Here is a 17,379-nt window from a genome sequence, read left to right on the forward strand (position 1 = left end):
TAAGAGTGGGGAGCTGGTGGGTGATGTATTGCAACTTGGGTGGTGCTTAGTCTGGTTCATCTGTCCAGCAGGAAATAATGACGGCCTGCCTGGTTGCGATCCTTCTCATATTACATCTAAACAGTCACTAAAAAAATGTTTCTGAAAACATTTTAAGCAGAAATGGGCAACATGATATTGATCCATATTGGATCAACACTGCCTGGTTTTACAGTTTGATCTGAGCTTTAGGAGGCTCTGTTGGAAACACAAAGTTGGCTGCCTGGCCCTGTCTAGAGGGGAACCCCAGACCAGCACAAGATCTTGGCTGTAAGCCTTCACAGATAATGCCATAAACAATCTGTGCCCAAATCTTGTCAGACCCAGCACATCCACAGCATATAGAATTAGTCGATTGGTCTGCAAATCCAAAATAAGGGAAGTATGAATATACAAGGTCTGAGGCAACAGTTCAGCACCCTCTCCTCACATTCTTCAGGGTCAGTGATATCTGATCCCTGATTGCAGTTACGTCTGCTTCATTGAGAGAGACAAGGAACACAGGACAGACAGGACACAGGGACTACCTTGTTTCCCCCAAAAGGAACATACAGCTGCATCTACTGTCTAGAAGAGAGGCAATGTGTCTGTTAAGAGTTAGTAAAGGCCTCCCAGTGATCCAGTGTCAATTTGGAAAATTCCCTAACACTTGAATGAGTGAATTATTTAACCCAAACCATCATATTTCCCTAATCGTAACCGGTATTTTTTTCCCCTAAGTCCACCCAGATCTTAACCACAACATTGTTACATTATAAAACAAGTTTGTATAACATGCATTACAAAGAAACAGTACGTACAAATCTCGCAAGAGTTCTGCAAATCCTGGGTTCTCTTCTAGATATAACCCAGCCGCCTGGTGGCAATCTTTCTTATATTACAACTGAACAGTCTCTAAATGATTAAAAACATTTAAGTGAGAAATAAGCAGTGTAATAACAGAATCTTGACACTCACTGAGAATAACCTGCCAATCACATCATAGCCCCACCCTAAAGAATATCCTGCTTTATGGTCTATTTTACTCCAAATGGGGCCATAATTTAAAATCGTGCTGTATTGAAGAAGACTTGAAACTAGCAACTGAGACCTTAAACTTGTGAGCAAATTGTTTACTGAGATCATAAATCATGTGAGAAGTAGAGTCATTTTTGTATTATATTCAATACAAACAGACCTTTTTTTGCAGCCAATGGAGTCACCTCCTGGTGGCTATTAGAAGAGATCCAGATTTAAGCCATTTCTGCATTGGCCTCACTTTTCAGATATGTATTAATGTTTAGTGCATTAAACATCAGTGGCTGAAAGCAACTGCAAGTATTTATTTTATTTAACACCAATAGTTTTACTTGTAATTGAGTAACATTTCAGGAATGTAACAGTACTTCTTCTTGAGTGCAGTTTTTCAGTACTCTGTCCACCAGTTGTGTTTATTACCTTAGAATGAGCCTTTTATATCTCTTTTATGCAGTCTGCCATGTTGCACAACCATGTTTCTACAGTAGCCCAGGACGGACAAACCAAATACTGGCTCTAGATACAGTCTTTTGCATTTTCATGAGTTTCATGGCCACTGTAGATTCTCCTACATGTTTTGAAGGGGAGGGTGAGAAATCTGTAGGTGTTACTGTTTAATTTTATTGATACATAGAAACTATGTATAATCCAATACTGTAATTATAATCTGTGATATGTTGTCTGGAGAGTGCCACTTTGCATGCCCTGGGAGGGTTTTTAGGTGACTCTCTTTCACATTCCTTTGTAATAGGATATACTGTGTCTTTTTAAATGTTCTATATGTGTAAATAACATAAACATAACATAACAGCACTGCTAGATTCTACTAAATCCTACACAAGTGTTTGTGTCTGCTTTCGGTCAGAGGCTGTAATAAGATAGCTTAACATTAGTTACAGATTCTTCCCACACAAAGAGTGATCGCTAAACTTGTCATATAATTCAGGAGAGCTGCCAAGGTGACTGAGCTGCATGTGAAGGTGTGCATCACAGATTAGGGATTTAACCAGAGATGCTGCAGTCTTGTGTGCTTGTGTGTGTCTGTATGCATGTATGCTCTCGCACTGTGGGCGTACCACTCAAACAACATGCATTGCACACAATGCCAGAGCCAAGAAGCCTGCCTGTTTAAGCATTTAAACTACCTCAGTCAAACAAAACACCATTTCCATTTCACAATCCGGTGCATGAATAAGTCATTTTGTCCTTGCACTGTCAATCCTGACAGCCATCAGGCTGTGTGTCCATCTTTAAAAAAAACAGCTTTTTTCCTTCCTTAGCAGTTCAATCAGGGCAAATCACTGCCCTGAGGCAGGAGTGGCAATGCAAAATATTTATGTAAATAATATGACTGGTGAGAATCCATATACGCACTCAGAAAAACAAGCAGCCCATCAGCAATTATGTTCAATTATGGATAGGAATTGCTTTAATGAATATAAAATTGCAAACAGACTCATTTGTTTCCTCGTCCAGACCAACTCATGTTCTGTTTATGCAATCAGCAACAATATATGAGCTGGACAAGCAAACATTTAGATTACTTGTCATTTCAGACATATTATTTGGACAGTTATGTTTAAATAATACCAGTGGGCCCCTATGTAGCTTAAAGGAGAAATCTATAATATATTTACTGTAGTAAATCATAAAAGACCATCAGATGTCATCAGAGATCAAGTAAACATGTTAAGTGGAAATACTCGCTACTCACACTCCAGCCACCGTGTCCACCTTTGAGATTTCTATTCCAGGCTAGAATAACTCTTTGTATGCCTGTTTCATGTTAATTAGAATTCAAATTCGTGCCGAAGGTTCACCGAATGAGTGAGTGTCTGTTTATGAGGCGAAAGAAGTCATTAATAATCTTGTTGATGGTGTAAATGTTTATAACTGTTAAATTAAGTAAAATGTTAACAGAGTTTGGCAGGCAGTGAGACAGGCAGTCACTCGATTCAAAGTCCAGAGTGTGTATTTTCAGAGCAGTGGGCTTTTATTTTCAGGCTAATGAGCTTAACGTTACATTGACAGACAGTTGTCAGTTGCTTGTTATTGTCTATTTACGATGTTGTGTCTTGCACTCCTGCAGTGTTCCTGCAGTCTGCCTGAGCTTCCCCAAGTCTGTGGAGGAGGAGGCAGGAGGAAACAACTTTCAACCTATTTGATATACAGTCAATGTCTCCAACTCACTATTTAGACTGCTGTACTTATTTTTCTACATGCAGTTGCTACACATTGCTCCTTTAACAAGGACAGATTTTATGGTTGGTTATGTTTCCTGTGGGTTTCTTCTTTTTTTTTTTTTTTTTTTGGTTTGCTTTTGACCAAAGTGCAGACTGTGTCCTCATGTTGTCTGCGGTGTGATTGGAAGTGGCAGCAGTTCTCTAAAGGCTGAACAAGCGGGAGAGGCAAAAAAAAAAAAAACACAATTATATCACTCTTTTTCAGACCCATCTGTTAAGCTGTCATTTACTGACCTGGAAAAGAGGTGGAATCACATCACAAAACACATCAGCAAAAGAACAACAGAGTGGGAGAAAACCTGATGCACTCGCAATGAAAGTCGTTCCTGGTTACTTTAGAAATTATATAAAGAAAAGAAATGTGGAAATCAATAAAAGACATTGTGCATTCCACACTCTGTTTCTCTGTAAGTTCTATAATATTAAGTAAATTCCATATGATCTGTATATAAGAGGAGTCATCTCTGTAATCCTGATGACAGTTTATAGTCTCGGTGTTCTGACTCCATGTCCTCCTTTTTGTTTCTTTCTGTGAGCAGCTGATGACCAAGCACCCATCTAAGCGTCTGGGCTGCGGCCCTGAGGGAGAGAGGGACATCCGAGAACACGCCTTCTTCAGACGCATCGACTGGGAACGCCTGGAGAACAGGGAGATACAGCCGCCCTTCAAGCCCAAAGTGGTAAGTGCTGTTCAAATACACTTCTACAGGAGCCGGCAAACTTGCTTAGGATTCAATTTATACCTCGTAGTCTAATTAAATGTGATACGGCTTGATATATTTACTGAAACCAAGGCCAGGATGATTGGTAGCCTCTCTCACGAAAGTTTAACATTCATTAAAAATAAGGCCTCATTTGCCATTACACTTGTCTGTTGTTGTCACTGAGGAAATATTGCTATCTTGACTTCTGTTTTCACATGGGTGCATAGTGCAAAGAGGCATTTGCCTGACATGCAGTCACTCTTTTTCCCACCTACAGCTTTCTTTCAGTATTTTGGTGTCTTGACATGCATCACAGCTGTAGGAAAGTGGCAGTTCGTGTATGTGTGTATTTAAAAACTGGAATTGAAATGCAGCAAATTTGAAAAATCAAAGTCGAAATAACACAAGTTTTTGTGCTTGGCTGAGATACAACATTTGGTGTATCGAATCATGACTTACGTGAAGCATGTGAAAGAAACATCCATTAAGCTTCCTCAAATGAATATGTGAAACAAACGTAAACCTCATATTTTGGTCACGTTTCCATTTTGCTTCTGCAGACTGGAGAATTAGCACCACCAAGTGTTTATCTAGATCGACCCAAATCCTAATATTTGCATAACAATAGTCGATGATGAGGCAAACCAATGTACATTTTCTTTTGACGATTTTAGTTTAAAATGTTAGTTTAAAACTTGTACTTCATTGACTGGTTGCAATCCAGCAATGTCGTTAGCCAAACAATTGGCTAAAGTGTACCGCCACTGGTTCAACACTGGTCATTCTCAACCACTGGGCCGGGGTCCACTGGTGGGCCTGAGAGCACCATCTAGTGGGCTGCAGAGACAATGGAACCCCCCCCCCCCTTTTATTTTGGGTCACGTTGGGGTTTTTTTCTCATTCAGGTGGTCCTCAAAATATTTGAAACAATCAGAAGTGACCCTTAAGTTACAAAAGGTTGAGAGCCCCTGCTCTGCACAGCACTCTTGACTGCACTTTGCACCATGCACCTTGATGTACAAAATTTAGCACCCTTTGTCTTTCCTTCCTCTTGTTGCCATTGGTCCAGGTGTACTTGTTTTCTCTATGGCTTCACTGAAGTTTTTTTTCCCTTCAGCTCATCTGACACTTCTAGAAACTCTGACAGCTTTGCTTGTACCTCAAGAATGAACCATGTTCTCGTTTTGTGCCATCCAACATCTTCATTTTGTACCGTTAAGAACATAATGAACAATCTTCCCACAAATTCAACACAATGTTAAATCCTTCTCCTAACAGGCTTCTTGTATATCTACAGATATTCTACTTTTATTTTTTATTAATGTGATAATGAGTAATCCATGTAAAATCGACTTCATAGCACCATGCTGTGTGTCACAGATGCACAGGACAAAGACAAATACACCGATACGACTTTCTGAACTGCAAGCATCGAAACAAACAAGAACAGATGTGCTCATCACTGCAAGACAAATCTGTTATGGCAAGACGTTTTACGCCCCTCTTTACCCCCCTGGGCGGTATTTGTTCTTGGCTGTTTGTTTACCAAAGTGTTCCTCCACTTTCAGTCAGATTTGTCAAGGAAGGTTATCAGTCAAAACTTCTTTAGTCACTGTCTTGAAGTACAGTAATTCTTCATTGTTTTTTTTTTTATTTTTGGTTGAAATTATTTTTCTTGATTAAAGGAGAAATATGTAATTTATTTACTGGACTAAATAATGAAATGACCAAGATATGTCGTTTAGGACAGGGTATTGTTTAAAAAATTACAATATGGTGGCGTCTCAGCGTGCTAACTGCTAACTCTGTCAACTTGACTTCACCAGCACAGACTGCATGGAGCAGGTAGCTGTTAGCTGTAGCTGTGATAGTGAGCCAATCATATGTTGCATTAAATCGAAGAACACTTGTGGTGATTGGCTGTGAGCAAAACTATATAAATAGTCTATTTTTCCAGATCTGTGTACAAAAATGAAAGATGGCAGGTATCATTTGACTGGAGAAGTTTTGATATTGGATTATTTCAGTCCATACCTTAAAGGTATTAAGGAAACATGCTAAATTGAAATACAGGCTTTTCCGTCAACAGTGCAACAGCCAGCATGTTTTCCTTTGAAATTTCCCTTCAGGGCCGGAATATCTGTTTGTGTTTGCCTGTATTAAGTTAATTAGAGTTAAAAATTAATGCCTAACATTCGCTGAATAAGTTAGTGTCTGTTTATAAGTTGTAAGAAATCACCATTAATCTTTTAGAAGGAGTTAATGTTTATAACAGTTAAATTGAGTAAAATGTTAATGGAGTTTGACAGGCAGTGAGGCAGGCAGTCACTGAACTCCCAACACCGGAGTGTGTATTTTCAAAGCAGTGGGCTTTTGTTTTTGGGATGACGGGCTTAACTTTACACTGACAGACACTTGACAGAGTTCTAAACAGCTGATCAATTTAAGTTCATTGTCACTTGTCAGTGAATATAGTGTTGTGCTCGTCTTGCACTCCTCAACATCTGTGCCGCCTGCAGGCAACCTGCCTGGACTTCAGATTTGTGGAGAAGGGGGGCATGCCAGAAAAAGTTTGTAAACCACTGATTTATGGCTCTAATGAACTATTTGGACCACAGAACTCATTTCTGAACAGCAGGGACTTACATATTTCTCCTTTAACTTTTGAGACACCTAACTACAAGATGAATTGATACTCACAGGTTAAACATACAGCGCAGTATTAGATAATCAGTGTGCAATCTGTTAAATAAACAGTGTTCAAATGAAATGAAACAGGTGGTGTATAATGTAGCAATCCAGACAAAGTTAACTGCGAGTTATATAATGTGTTTACAACCAACTTTATGGAATATCAATTAGATTTAAACAAAAATATGTGCTGCGTTCTCCTCTCTGTGATTGGTGGTTTTGGTTTGACTCTATGGGTTCTAAAAAAAAAGCTCATCCCTAAATCTGAACTGCTGACACGTTTACAAGGACCACCACCCACAAAAATACACACAAACACATACATGCAGATTACAGATAATCCCTATCCATGCATGCCACATTTTTGGGGTGGAGTCGCTCCTGAAGGTCTTCATTAACATTTAATTCAGTTTCATTCTGAATATGAACTTAATTACTCCAGGAAATCCCTCTAGTTAATATTCTAAATCTTGCCATAAAACAGTTGTGTGCCCAGAACATTTATGGATATTGTGGAAGATTATGAAACTGGATGTTTTATGGACAAGCAAGCTCTGCTTTACCTCCTCCTTTCTCTGTATCTGTCTTATTTTATTCAGACACACACTTAGAGTAACCACACACACACACACTGTCGTCACGCTGAGGTAATGCTACAGACTCATGTTTCTGTCAGGATCTCTTCTTTAGCAGCCAGCTAACTAAAACCTCCTGTCATACGTGAGCGAAAATATAACTAAAAATAATTCTGTTGTGAAAATTGGATTTCAAATACATTACGTGATATTTCACTCTTATAGGAGATTTCACTTTCCAGCAGGTTTTCTTTGACATGACTTCACAAATCATCATCTTTGCTGTTGATCAGTTTCAAGTGTAATTTGGAGCTGACAGCCAACATAGAGGGAAAATTCAAGCGAGGACATGCAGCAAAGTTAAGATAGCATATTTCAGATCGTAATGTTGTAAGTACATGACATGTACCTTTTAAAACCACTGAAGTACAACAAAATGCCCCCAGGCCTTTTCAAAAACGTATCCTCATTAATAATTCTTAGACTATTTGTTTAAAATTTAATAACAGGTAAAACTTCTTGTGAAAAAGAAGATAAAAGAGCAAAGATTGTGTGTTTTTGTTGTGGTGAACATGCAGTTTAAAGCAGCCACCAAGTTTCAGAGGCAGGTATCTCAAAACCTTAGCAAGTAAAACCAACTCTGGTGGGTACGAGGACATGATAATGTTGTATAGTCTGACTCTCACTCAAATTTCTGTTGCTGCTGGCGTGTTTTACTGTGTTTCAACAGTTTTCTTGTATTAGTCAAATATTTGATGTACTATAATTAGAGACACAAGTGCTTACCAAGAAACAGGGGTGGAAATAGCTAATTGCAAATACTCAAATTACTGTAATTAAGTGGATTTTTGGGGGGGGTACTTGTACTTTTATGAGTAGCTTTTCAAGTCTGGACTTTTACTCGTACTTAGGTATGAATTACAAGATGTAATCTACTTAGTTACTTTTAAAATCACTGTTGAGTACTGAGCCCAATTTGAATTAATATCCAAACCTTTCATCTGCATTTTTGTAACCAATAAGGTGTTTTGTTTGGTGGAGACATTTATTGAATAAGGACAATTGAATTTAGACCGAAAATGAGAGAAAGATTATCAAAAAAGGAAAAAAAAACATAATTTATATCTTATAAATTATTAATGATTAATCACTTGTTAGTGTTTTCAACTATTGGTTCAGGAAGACACAAAATTTACAATAGTTTGGAGAGGTGACTGTGACATCAGCGGTTAAACATAACTAATACTCTCAGTAGTTTTTGCGATGAATACTTTGTAGTTTTACTTAAGTGTATTTCTAACACCAGTACTTTTACTTGTAATTGAGTAATATTTTAGTAAAGTGACAGTACTTGTACTTGAGTACAGATTTTCAGTACTCTTTCCACCGCTGCCAAGACGTTATAATTCTTTTAATGAACCATCTATTCATTAATTTCCTGTACATGCTTGCAAAGCGATGAAGACTTCCTTTTCCATGTGGTGCACACTGTTCACTGTCTGATTAGCAATTTGTGACATGAGACTGGAGTTAGAGGCTAATCTCAATATTTAAATTCAGATGAATTTCTTTAAAAGCCATTAAACTGCTTAATCATCATCAGATGATAGCTGATGGCTTCCAAGATTGCATTGTTCCACCGCTCCTTTCCTCGCCACACCGACTGTTTCCCTGCACTCAACCAAAGCCAAGCAAACACAATTGGTCAATACTGCTTGGACTACAAACGGAAACCAGAACTCTTCAGATGCCAAAATCTTGTCCCATGCATATAGATTCTGCAACCTCAAATTCACATATCTTTTTATAGACATTAGTGAAGAGACAGCTTGCTGTACTCTGTCTAGGGCTTCTGTAAAGCTGAAGTGTAAACTGCTGTTGCATAAGCATCACACATGTATACACCAACAATACACTGTCTCCCAGCACATATAGAAGGCACTGTGTTTTTGAGATTTCTAGTAAATGACTATTGATGTTTTGGACACACTTAATTTCACACTTCACCAATAAGACAACAAGCTGCACTTTGTATCAAATTAGACAAAAACTATAAATAATACATTATTTGTTAGACATTAAACGATCACAGCTATACCCTAATTAGACACCATATATCTGACAGTACACTAATAAGATGTAACAAGCTGTACTTTGTATCGAAATAGACAAAAACTAGAAATAATGTTCTGTATTAGAAATTATTAGAACCCTTATTACAGTGGTTCCCATCATTTTCTTCGTTAGAGCTCCCTACTTGTATATAATAAAATCTGAGCCCCCAGCCTCAGAGCAGACAAAGCCTTAGGAACTTAATATGATTTTTATTAGACTTTATTAGAGGGTATTTAGTAGAGGGTTGTCCATCTGTTGAAATAACTGTATGAGATGCTGATGTAGAATGTGAAATAGGGACATTACAACAGAACTGTGCTGTAAATTAAAGTGTGTTATTTCCCACTGCTAGACCCATATTGGACTTTATTAGAGGGTAATTTAGTTAACAGTATAGTTTGTTTGCAATGACCCCTAGTTACACTCTAATTAAGTCTAATAAGGGTCTAATACTATCTAATAAAGAATATTATTTCTAGTCTTTGTCTAATGTGATACAACACACAGCTTGTTATATATTATATTAGTATATTCTTAGGTGTATGATGTCTAGTATAGGGCTATGTATTAGCAAGAATCTGGCAATATGATTTGAATCACGATAAAGGAGTTACAATTCAATATATGGCAACACTGTAAGGAGATATATTTCTACTTTTCAAATCCAAATTTAGGAAACTGTATAAGTATGAAGAACACAGCACCATATGCATAATAGTTTAAGAAGCTGTTCTTCATGCAATCATATCAGTAAAGATGATGGGGGTTTAAACACAATACAAAATGAATCACTGCTACAATTTTTTATATGTATCAATATCACGATGAAGTATTTTGAGAATCAACACAGTATCACAAAAATAATATTGAGATTCTTAAGTGTACAGATATTTTCTTATACCAGTAGTCTAATTAGAGTTGGTGAAAGTTTGTTCACTGATTAATAAAGACCATACTATTTCTAATTTTAGTTTGATCTGATACAAAGTACAGAATGTTATGTCTTATTAATATACTGTAAAATAAAGTGTGAGCTACTGGAGAAATTTGATTTTTCTTGTAAGTGAGACCTACGTTATTACAGTAGGTTTCATTATATGAAGGTTATAGCTGCAACTATTAAATAATTAATCGATTATTAATCATTATTAGATTAATCGCTAACTATTTTGATAATCAATTAATTGGTCTTTTTTCTCAGAGAAAAAGTCAAAGTTGTTAAATGTTATTTTTAACTTAAACTTTTAGTTTCTTTACTCCTCCATGACAGTGAACTGAACATCTTTGGGTTGTGAGTAAAACAAGACATTTGAGGACGTCGTCTTAGGCTTTGGGAAAAACTGATCGACATTTTTCACAATTTTCTGACATTTTAAAACAAACAGCTATTAATCGATCAATCGAGAAAATAATCGAAAGATGAACCGACTGAAAATAATCTTTAGTTGCAGCTGAATGTGACTGCATTATACAGGATTTCTTCATGTGTTGAGACAGCTGATGTGGTCTCTTGTGGGTACTGGTGTAGTCCAATACCCACTCCACATTTTACGCTGATGGATGCTATTATAGATTTTACAGTAAAAATCAATAAATGCATCATGGTCTTTGCTCAGTAAACAGAATGGCTACATTAAACATGGTGTGACATACCGTATGATACTCCCCTTGACATGACTCTCTTTCTTTACAGTCAAAACACAGCTGCAGGCGCAGGCTCTTATGGCATGTGCTATATGGGCCATAAGTAATTTCAAAGCCTCTCATCTCAATGCATAATTAATGTAACATCCATTTATTATGAATGCATATCTCTTATAGCACACATTCTGCTGCACAGTACAGAATAGTCTGGAAATCCCATGAGATTACACATGATCATGTAAAGCTCACACTCTTTCTTCTCATGTCTTTCTATCATTCTTCATATATTTATATGCACACACCCTCACAGACTCATAAAGAGTTCATATAGACTGTGTCTCAGTCAACAGAGATGAAGTAGGTCACTGTGTGTGTCCCTTTCATATTCAGTTTAAATATTGTAGTTCTCTTCTGTTTCACCCCTCAAGGGCTCCAGTTCCTCTAATAAGGTGAATCCTGACCTCTTTGTCCATGTAGTCGCCCGCTGCGTGGATGTGCTGGGCGTCCTGGAAATGCTGTGTGTGCTTTGTGTGTGTGTGTGTATGCGTGAGTAAATGTGTGTGTGTGGGAAGGTTAAAGAGAGTGGAGGTTAACAGAGATTGAGAAAAGCAGGGGAGGAAGATTTCCTTGCATGTACGCCTCGTCTCTGTGACTCCTTGCTGCATATGTGTGTGTCTGTAGGGGTGGGGTGGGAGGGGGGCAGTGATCGATATCAGAGGGAGAGAGGAAAGCTTCTGTCCTTGTTTCTATTCGTCGACGCTGAAGTTGCAGGGAGGTGGATGCATGCAAACGTGCATGTCCTTTGCACAGTGCATGCTTGCATGGGTCTGGTCGCGGTTGCAGAAAAGAGTGAAAGGTGAGAGAGATGGGTAGAGAGTGAGAAAACTTTGTTGAATGCTCCCCGTAACCACCGTAACCTCCTCTACACTGTAATGATCCATCATCTTCATCTCACACCCATTTTTGAGAATTGGGACAAATCCCATCCTACAAAAATACCTTTAAAAACTATTAATACCAATATTCTAATCAAATTTTTTGGTGAAAAATGTCCTCTAATATGTTAGAACATAGTTGCTGAAAACATGTGGAAACACTAGGAAGTTAGATTTAGACTATTAAAACTGTTGTTCACAATTTCTGTGTTCAGGATCTTTTGGGCGGACCTGAAACACGGCACGGAGATGTGATAAAATCATGGTCCCTCAGCACTATTTAAGCCCCACAAACCAACACGCTAACAGCACCCCCTTACCCTCCCTAACAGTCGGTTACGGACGTATCTTCAGCAACTCTTTCAGTCCAAATCAGTCCAGCAGTTCAATTCAGCTCCCTTCAGTTCCAACAACCCGACACAGAAGAAAAAAAATACCATCCTGTCACCGTCCTCTGACTCTGGTGACTCGAACATGTCTGGACATGTCCAACAAAGCTGCAAGGTGGAGCGTCCATGTTTTAGGTCATTTTTCAGGTCATAGTAGTGTTTGATATTGAGACAGCAGAGTGGACATTCCCCCCAACTGCTCATTTTTCATGATTTTGAGACCTACTTTTATATGTTAAACTATTTTTTAATCATTCAAATTTGACTGGGTGGTTAATAACACATTTTTCTGTGGTGCGACAAACTCAGAACACACATTTATTTTTGCTTTACAGCTTCTTTAAGGATTTATATATAGGAAATATAAATAATTTTTTAGGTTTTGGTTTGCTTTAACTTTTCTAATTTCTAAACTTGCTCTGTGCCAGAAAACACCATTGTCCCAGACAAGAATTCACAACTTCAGACACTTTAAAAATGGTAAAAGTCTTCAAAATCTAAAATTAACAATAGTTACTTATATCATATAGTTGTATCTCAGATTTCTGTCAACTCCGTCAGATTTCTACAAAAACAGGCACCTCACTTTTTGGGTTAAAAAAGGTGGGAATACTGCTCAAGCACTGCTAAGCTTTCTATTTATTGACAAATTTGTTATTAATATTGCTATGTGTCTCAACCATAGCATGTTAACTCCATCCCAACCCTGACTTCTTCTAATTTAAAGCTAAATAAGAATTATGGTTGAAAAATTTGTATTTTGGTTAGCATTAAAAGAACACGGCTACTCACTATGACTTTGACTATGCCTGTCAGTACTAACCCCTTATTTACACCAGGCACAGCTGCGCCACGGCACTCAGAGAGATACGCTGCCATTCTAGTCAATGCTGTAATTTATACCAGAAGCGCCGCAGTGCATCTCAGCAGCGTCCCAAAAGCGGCTTGGCGCTCCGCTCCGCAGAGAATATGCAGCAAGTCTATTTTTGATGGATGGCGCGTCAGTTGGCACAAAGCAGGTAGAATGGGTAAGAAATCAGGGGAGAATCCGGTTGATTTTCAAAATAAAAGACCCCGTGCAGACTCGCGATCATAAAGACAGACAGAAAATAAACAATTTAACTACGTAGCCTACTTATCCATGGTAGAAACACAAACAGCAAGGAAAGAGGACTTAATCACCAAAATCAGAGCAAGTAAACATAATCAGACGGACAAAACGCTCCGCTGCTGAAATGCTTCTGAAATGCTGCTGGTGTAAATTGAAGTTGCGTGCATGATGGAGCAAAACCACAGCACAGCCGTGACGCGTCACAGCCGCACCTGGTGTAAATTATGGGTAAGACTGTCAGATTTTCCATCTGATTTTTTCTTTCTATGTTTAATAAAAAATGTGATCACTAGGAAGTCGCCCGTTACAAGGTTTAACAGCCAAGAGTTTGATCTTTCACAATATATTTTCTCAGCAGAATTGAAGAATAACAATAAAAACTCTCTCAAAATATGGTTTTGTCCCAGTTCTCAAGAATGAGTGCTCACTATGCCTTGTAATACAAAGCTGTTTCTGAGTGCGTTACCACCTAATGGCCATCAATACACACCTTCCTGTCACCCCTCACCCCTCACCAGGTCTAACCCTGCCTCTCTAATCTTCTCCTCCTCCTCCATCCGTTTCTTCTTGTGCATCTATCCCCGCTCAATCTCACTTCATCCGCCTGTGACAGCTATGGAATTGCAATCATTACACCGACTGCACCCAGCTGAGAGACTCCAGCCATCTGTATCTATTGGACCGGGGCTTCAGATAGCACGGAGGACGCAGCCTGTGTGGTATAATGAGTGTCAGGGCAGGCTGACTTAGTGTTGATCCATATTTATAGTGCTGGGTGCTGTCGCTGTGCAGGTACCAACACACGCATGTGACGGTGTGAAATCGGTAATTTCTTAACTCACTCAATGCCCACACGTTTCTACGCCCACTTGTGGAAGGCCGATTGTCTCCATGGCTGAAGGGAGCGGGGAAGGATGGGAAAGTAGGTCAAATAGGAAGCTGCTGATTGATAGTGATGGGAGCAGTGAATGAAGGGAGGGAGGGAGGGCAACAAAGAGTGGGAGGACTTAGTCACTGCACAGAAGTCCTGGAACAGTGTCCAAGGAAGGGATGCGCATGCCTGATGGGATACATGGACACACACACACACACACACACACACACACACACACACACTCTCACACAGAAAATGATGGCAATATGGATGAGTTGTGACTCATTGTAGCTGTAAGAAAATGAGAGGTGCAGACTGTTGCAACTTGACTGAGCATGTCTGCTGTTCCTCTTTTAGCTTACGGGGCATAAGAGGGAGCATTTTCAGTCTGTGTATGTGTTTACTTTTTCTGTTTGTTTATTTATTTCTGAATTTGGGGTCAAGAGAATTTGTATTTTCCAGTACATTTATCACAAAATCAAGTTCATATCCCAACAGTTGGATACAAATGTGCGATTTCTAAGAGTTGGCCCCTGCCGAATTGGCCTCCAAACAAATTTGGGGGCAGCATATCACCAGAGTAACTGCAAACGGCTAACTGTGGCTGCCGTTAGCTCAGTTAGCTATTCAGCAAGCTAACTGTTAGCTGACTTGAGTCTGTCTGAACTGGGAGCTTGGAGCACCAGGCGAGTGTTGGTGTTGACTCAGCTAGCACAGGAACGTGGAGGGGAGGAGGTATTCAGGCCTGGGGTAGGGAGGACCCAGTGAGGAATGGGCACCAGCACCAGAATCAGGCAACAGAGCCTGATTCAGTAGCCTCACTGTGAACACGCCTGGACTGAACACAGCATAGCTGGACAGAGGGCATTTTGACTACAAGGAATATAGAACCAAAGTGATTTGCATGAGATGCGTGACACAGAAAGGATCGAGATGAGAGAAAACCAGAATAATTTCACATCTAAGTCAGTGAATTAATGGTTTACTTCAATTAAACCAAAGTTGTGGCTATGGGAACAGTGGAAACACTAACAAAATTGATTTTTGGTGAGTTTTCTGTCAAATTTTAATGATTTGTGTTGCATGATGAGTTAGCAAGGTAATTAAGCTAGTTTTAGATTGGTTAAAAAAAGAAAGAAAAAAGGTGTACAGTTGTAATTCTCTGTCAAATATGGAAAATATGGGTAAGAATATTTCCATTTATTTTACTTTTGTGAGTTTATTTATTAGATTAAGAGAGCTTGTACCTTTCTGCTTGTGGTACAAAGTGGTATTATGACACGGGGTAGGCGCAGGCTAGCTGGTTAGCGTGCTAACTACCTAGATATCTCTGCAATACATAATGTCTTTGTTATTTCTTCATATTTGTTGAATTTTTTTTTTTTATGTTTTAAAATAAAATTCTTACATATTACCCCTTTAAAGCAGTGGTTCTCAACCTTTTAGAGTTGCAACACTTAAGAATAATCAGGTTGGTGTTCGTAACCCCCAGAAGAAATCCAGGGTGACCCACCTTGAGACACAGTCTCATTTAATGTCTGGTCTCCTGTCGGCCTGAGTCTTGAGCTGGAATAAATTTACATTCACTCCATACTAGTCATTCTATGTGATAGCTGGCAAAACTGGTTATCACTTCTTGGTTAAGCACCATACTGTGGCACACAAGCCACAATACAAAAAAGTGTTTTTGTGTCCAATAAAAACTCATTTGCTCTCCGCTCTGCTTCAAATATGCACCGAATCTATTTTTGACGGTTGCCGTGACAGACGCTGTGCCAACTGAGATGAGATCGTGCGGGAATCGAGAATCTTCCCAGTTTTCAAACTAAAGTACTATGTGCAGACTCGCAATCAGAAGAACAGACAAAAAAGAAACTGTTTAACTTACTTATCCATGGTAGAAGCATGAAAAGAAAAGAAAGAGGACCAAATCAACAAAATCTGAGCAAGTGAACAAAATCAGGTAGTTCAAACACGCCGCTGCTGCTGAAATACTCCTCAAATGCTGCTTGACTTATCAAAACCATGGCATGACGTGCCACGCCCTGTGGAATCAACAGATTAGGGTTTGTATCTGTTCAGAACATGCTGGCTTATGTTGGTGATTATAATTTTTGTGCTGGTTTACAGTTTTAACCATTAGTGAGGTGGCTGTTACATCTGTTGAAGGCAGCTGTGTTTAGCATGTTTTGCAATATTTTATTGTGTTCTCAGCAATCATTTCTTGAGAACCAACTTGCAACCACTTTGAGGTTTTGAGGTGAACTTTATGCACACGCTGCAGGAGTTTGTAATTGAAGGAATGCATTAAGACAACATCAGGACTCCTCTGAACAGCTTATTTTGGACGTCCGATTCCTCGGAGCATGTGCACAAGTGGTCATGTAAGGTTCTGTTTTTTCCTTTAGCCTTCTGCACCAGTAAACCATTGATTCAGCCATGCTTTGTCATTTTGTCACATTACGCATTCATGGAATCAGGCTTGAAGATTAAGTAAGGACATTTCATTTCAGAGAAAAGTAACACATCTGCATATGTGGAATGAAGTGCATCACAATTAGTTACTTCCCCGGATTAAGAATTAAGTTCGCTGCTAAAGACAAGTAACAATTCATCAAAACAAAGCACAATGTTCAGGAGATTATGACAAGAACAGATAGCTTCCTCTGCCAGTGGCTTCAGGGAGAAGGAAGCAGAAAAAAGAAGAGAGCAGGACTCATGCACAAGTCTTAATGGAGACAGGCACTCATTTACCATCCTAAGTAGCTGAGTGTTCTTTTAATATGCTTGAGTGCAGAGGCGTGCGCGTGTTTCTATGTGCGCAGAAAGAGGGAGAGAGATTAAAGATGAGAGAAAGTAGGTCACAAACCCATGTAGGACACTATGTCATTGTGTAAGGGAGAATGTATCAACAGCATAATGGCTTCTGGTCTCACCCCATAAGGGTTGGCTGAATCACACAGTGAGGAACAGGAGACAAGAGGACCAGCCGCGCACTTCTTCGAAAAGGGCAAGTTTATGTTTCTGGAAATTTCACAGAGA

At 39.0% G+C, this 17,379-nt stretch overlaps 1 protein-coding gene across 6 annotated transcripts in view; it reads left to right on the top strand.

The window, feature by feature from the left end:
* prkcaa (protein kinase C, alpha, a) overlaps positions 1 to 17,379 on the top strand; it is a 286,081-nt gene that overhangs the window by 258,346 nt on the left and 10,356 nt on the right. For 3 of the 6 annotated variants that reach the window (XM_084710879.1, XM_084710895.1, XM_084710911.1), the window contains 2 exons: positions 3,839 to 3,979; positions 11,457 to 11,477. In XM_084710879.1, coding sequence (XP_084567005.1) covers positions 3,839 to 3,979; positions 11,457 to 11,477 — 162 coding nt within the window. The remainder of the gene's footprint in view (positions 1 to 3,838; positions 3,980 to 11,456; positions 11,478 to 17,379) is intronic. The other 3 variants (XM_084710887.1, XM_084710903.1, XM_084710919.1) reach the window with 1 other exon arrangement.

The sequence above is a fragment of the Lutjanus erythropterus genome, chromosome 3, assembly GCF_056507025.1.
Source record: "Lutjanus erythropterus isolate fLutEry1 chromosome 3, fLutEry1.hap2, whole genome shotgun sequence".
Classification (NCBI taxonomy): Eukaryota; Metazoa; Chordata; class Actinopteri; order Lutjaniformes; family Lutjanidae; genus Lutjanus; species Lutjanus erythropterus.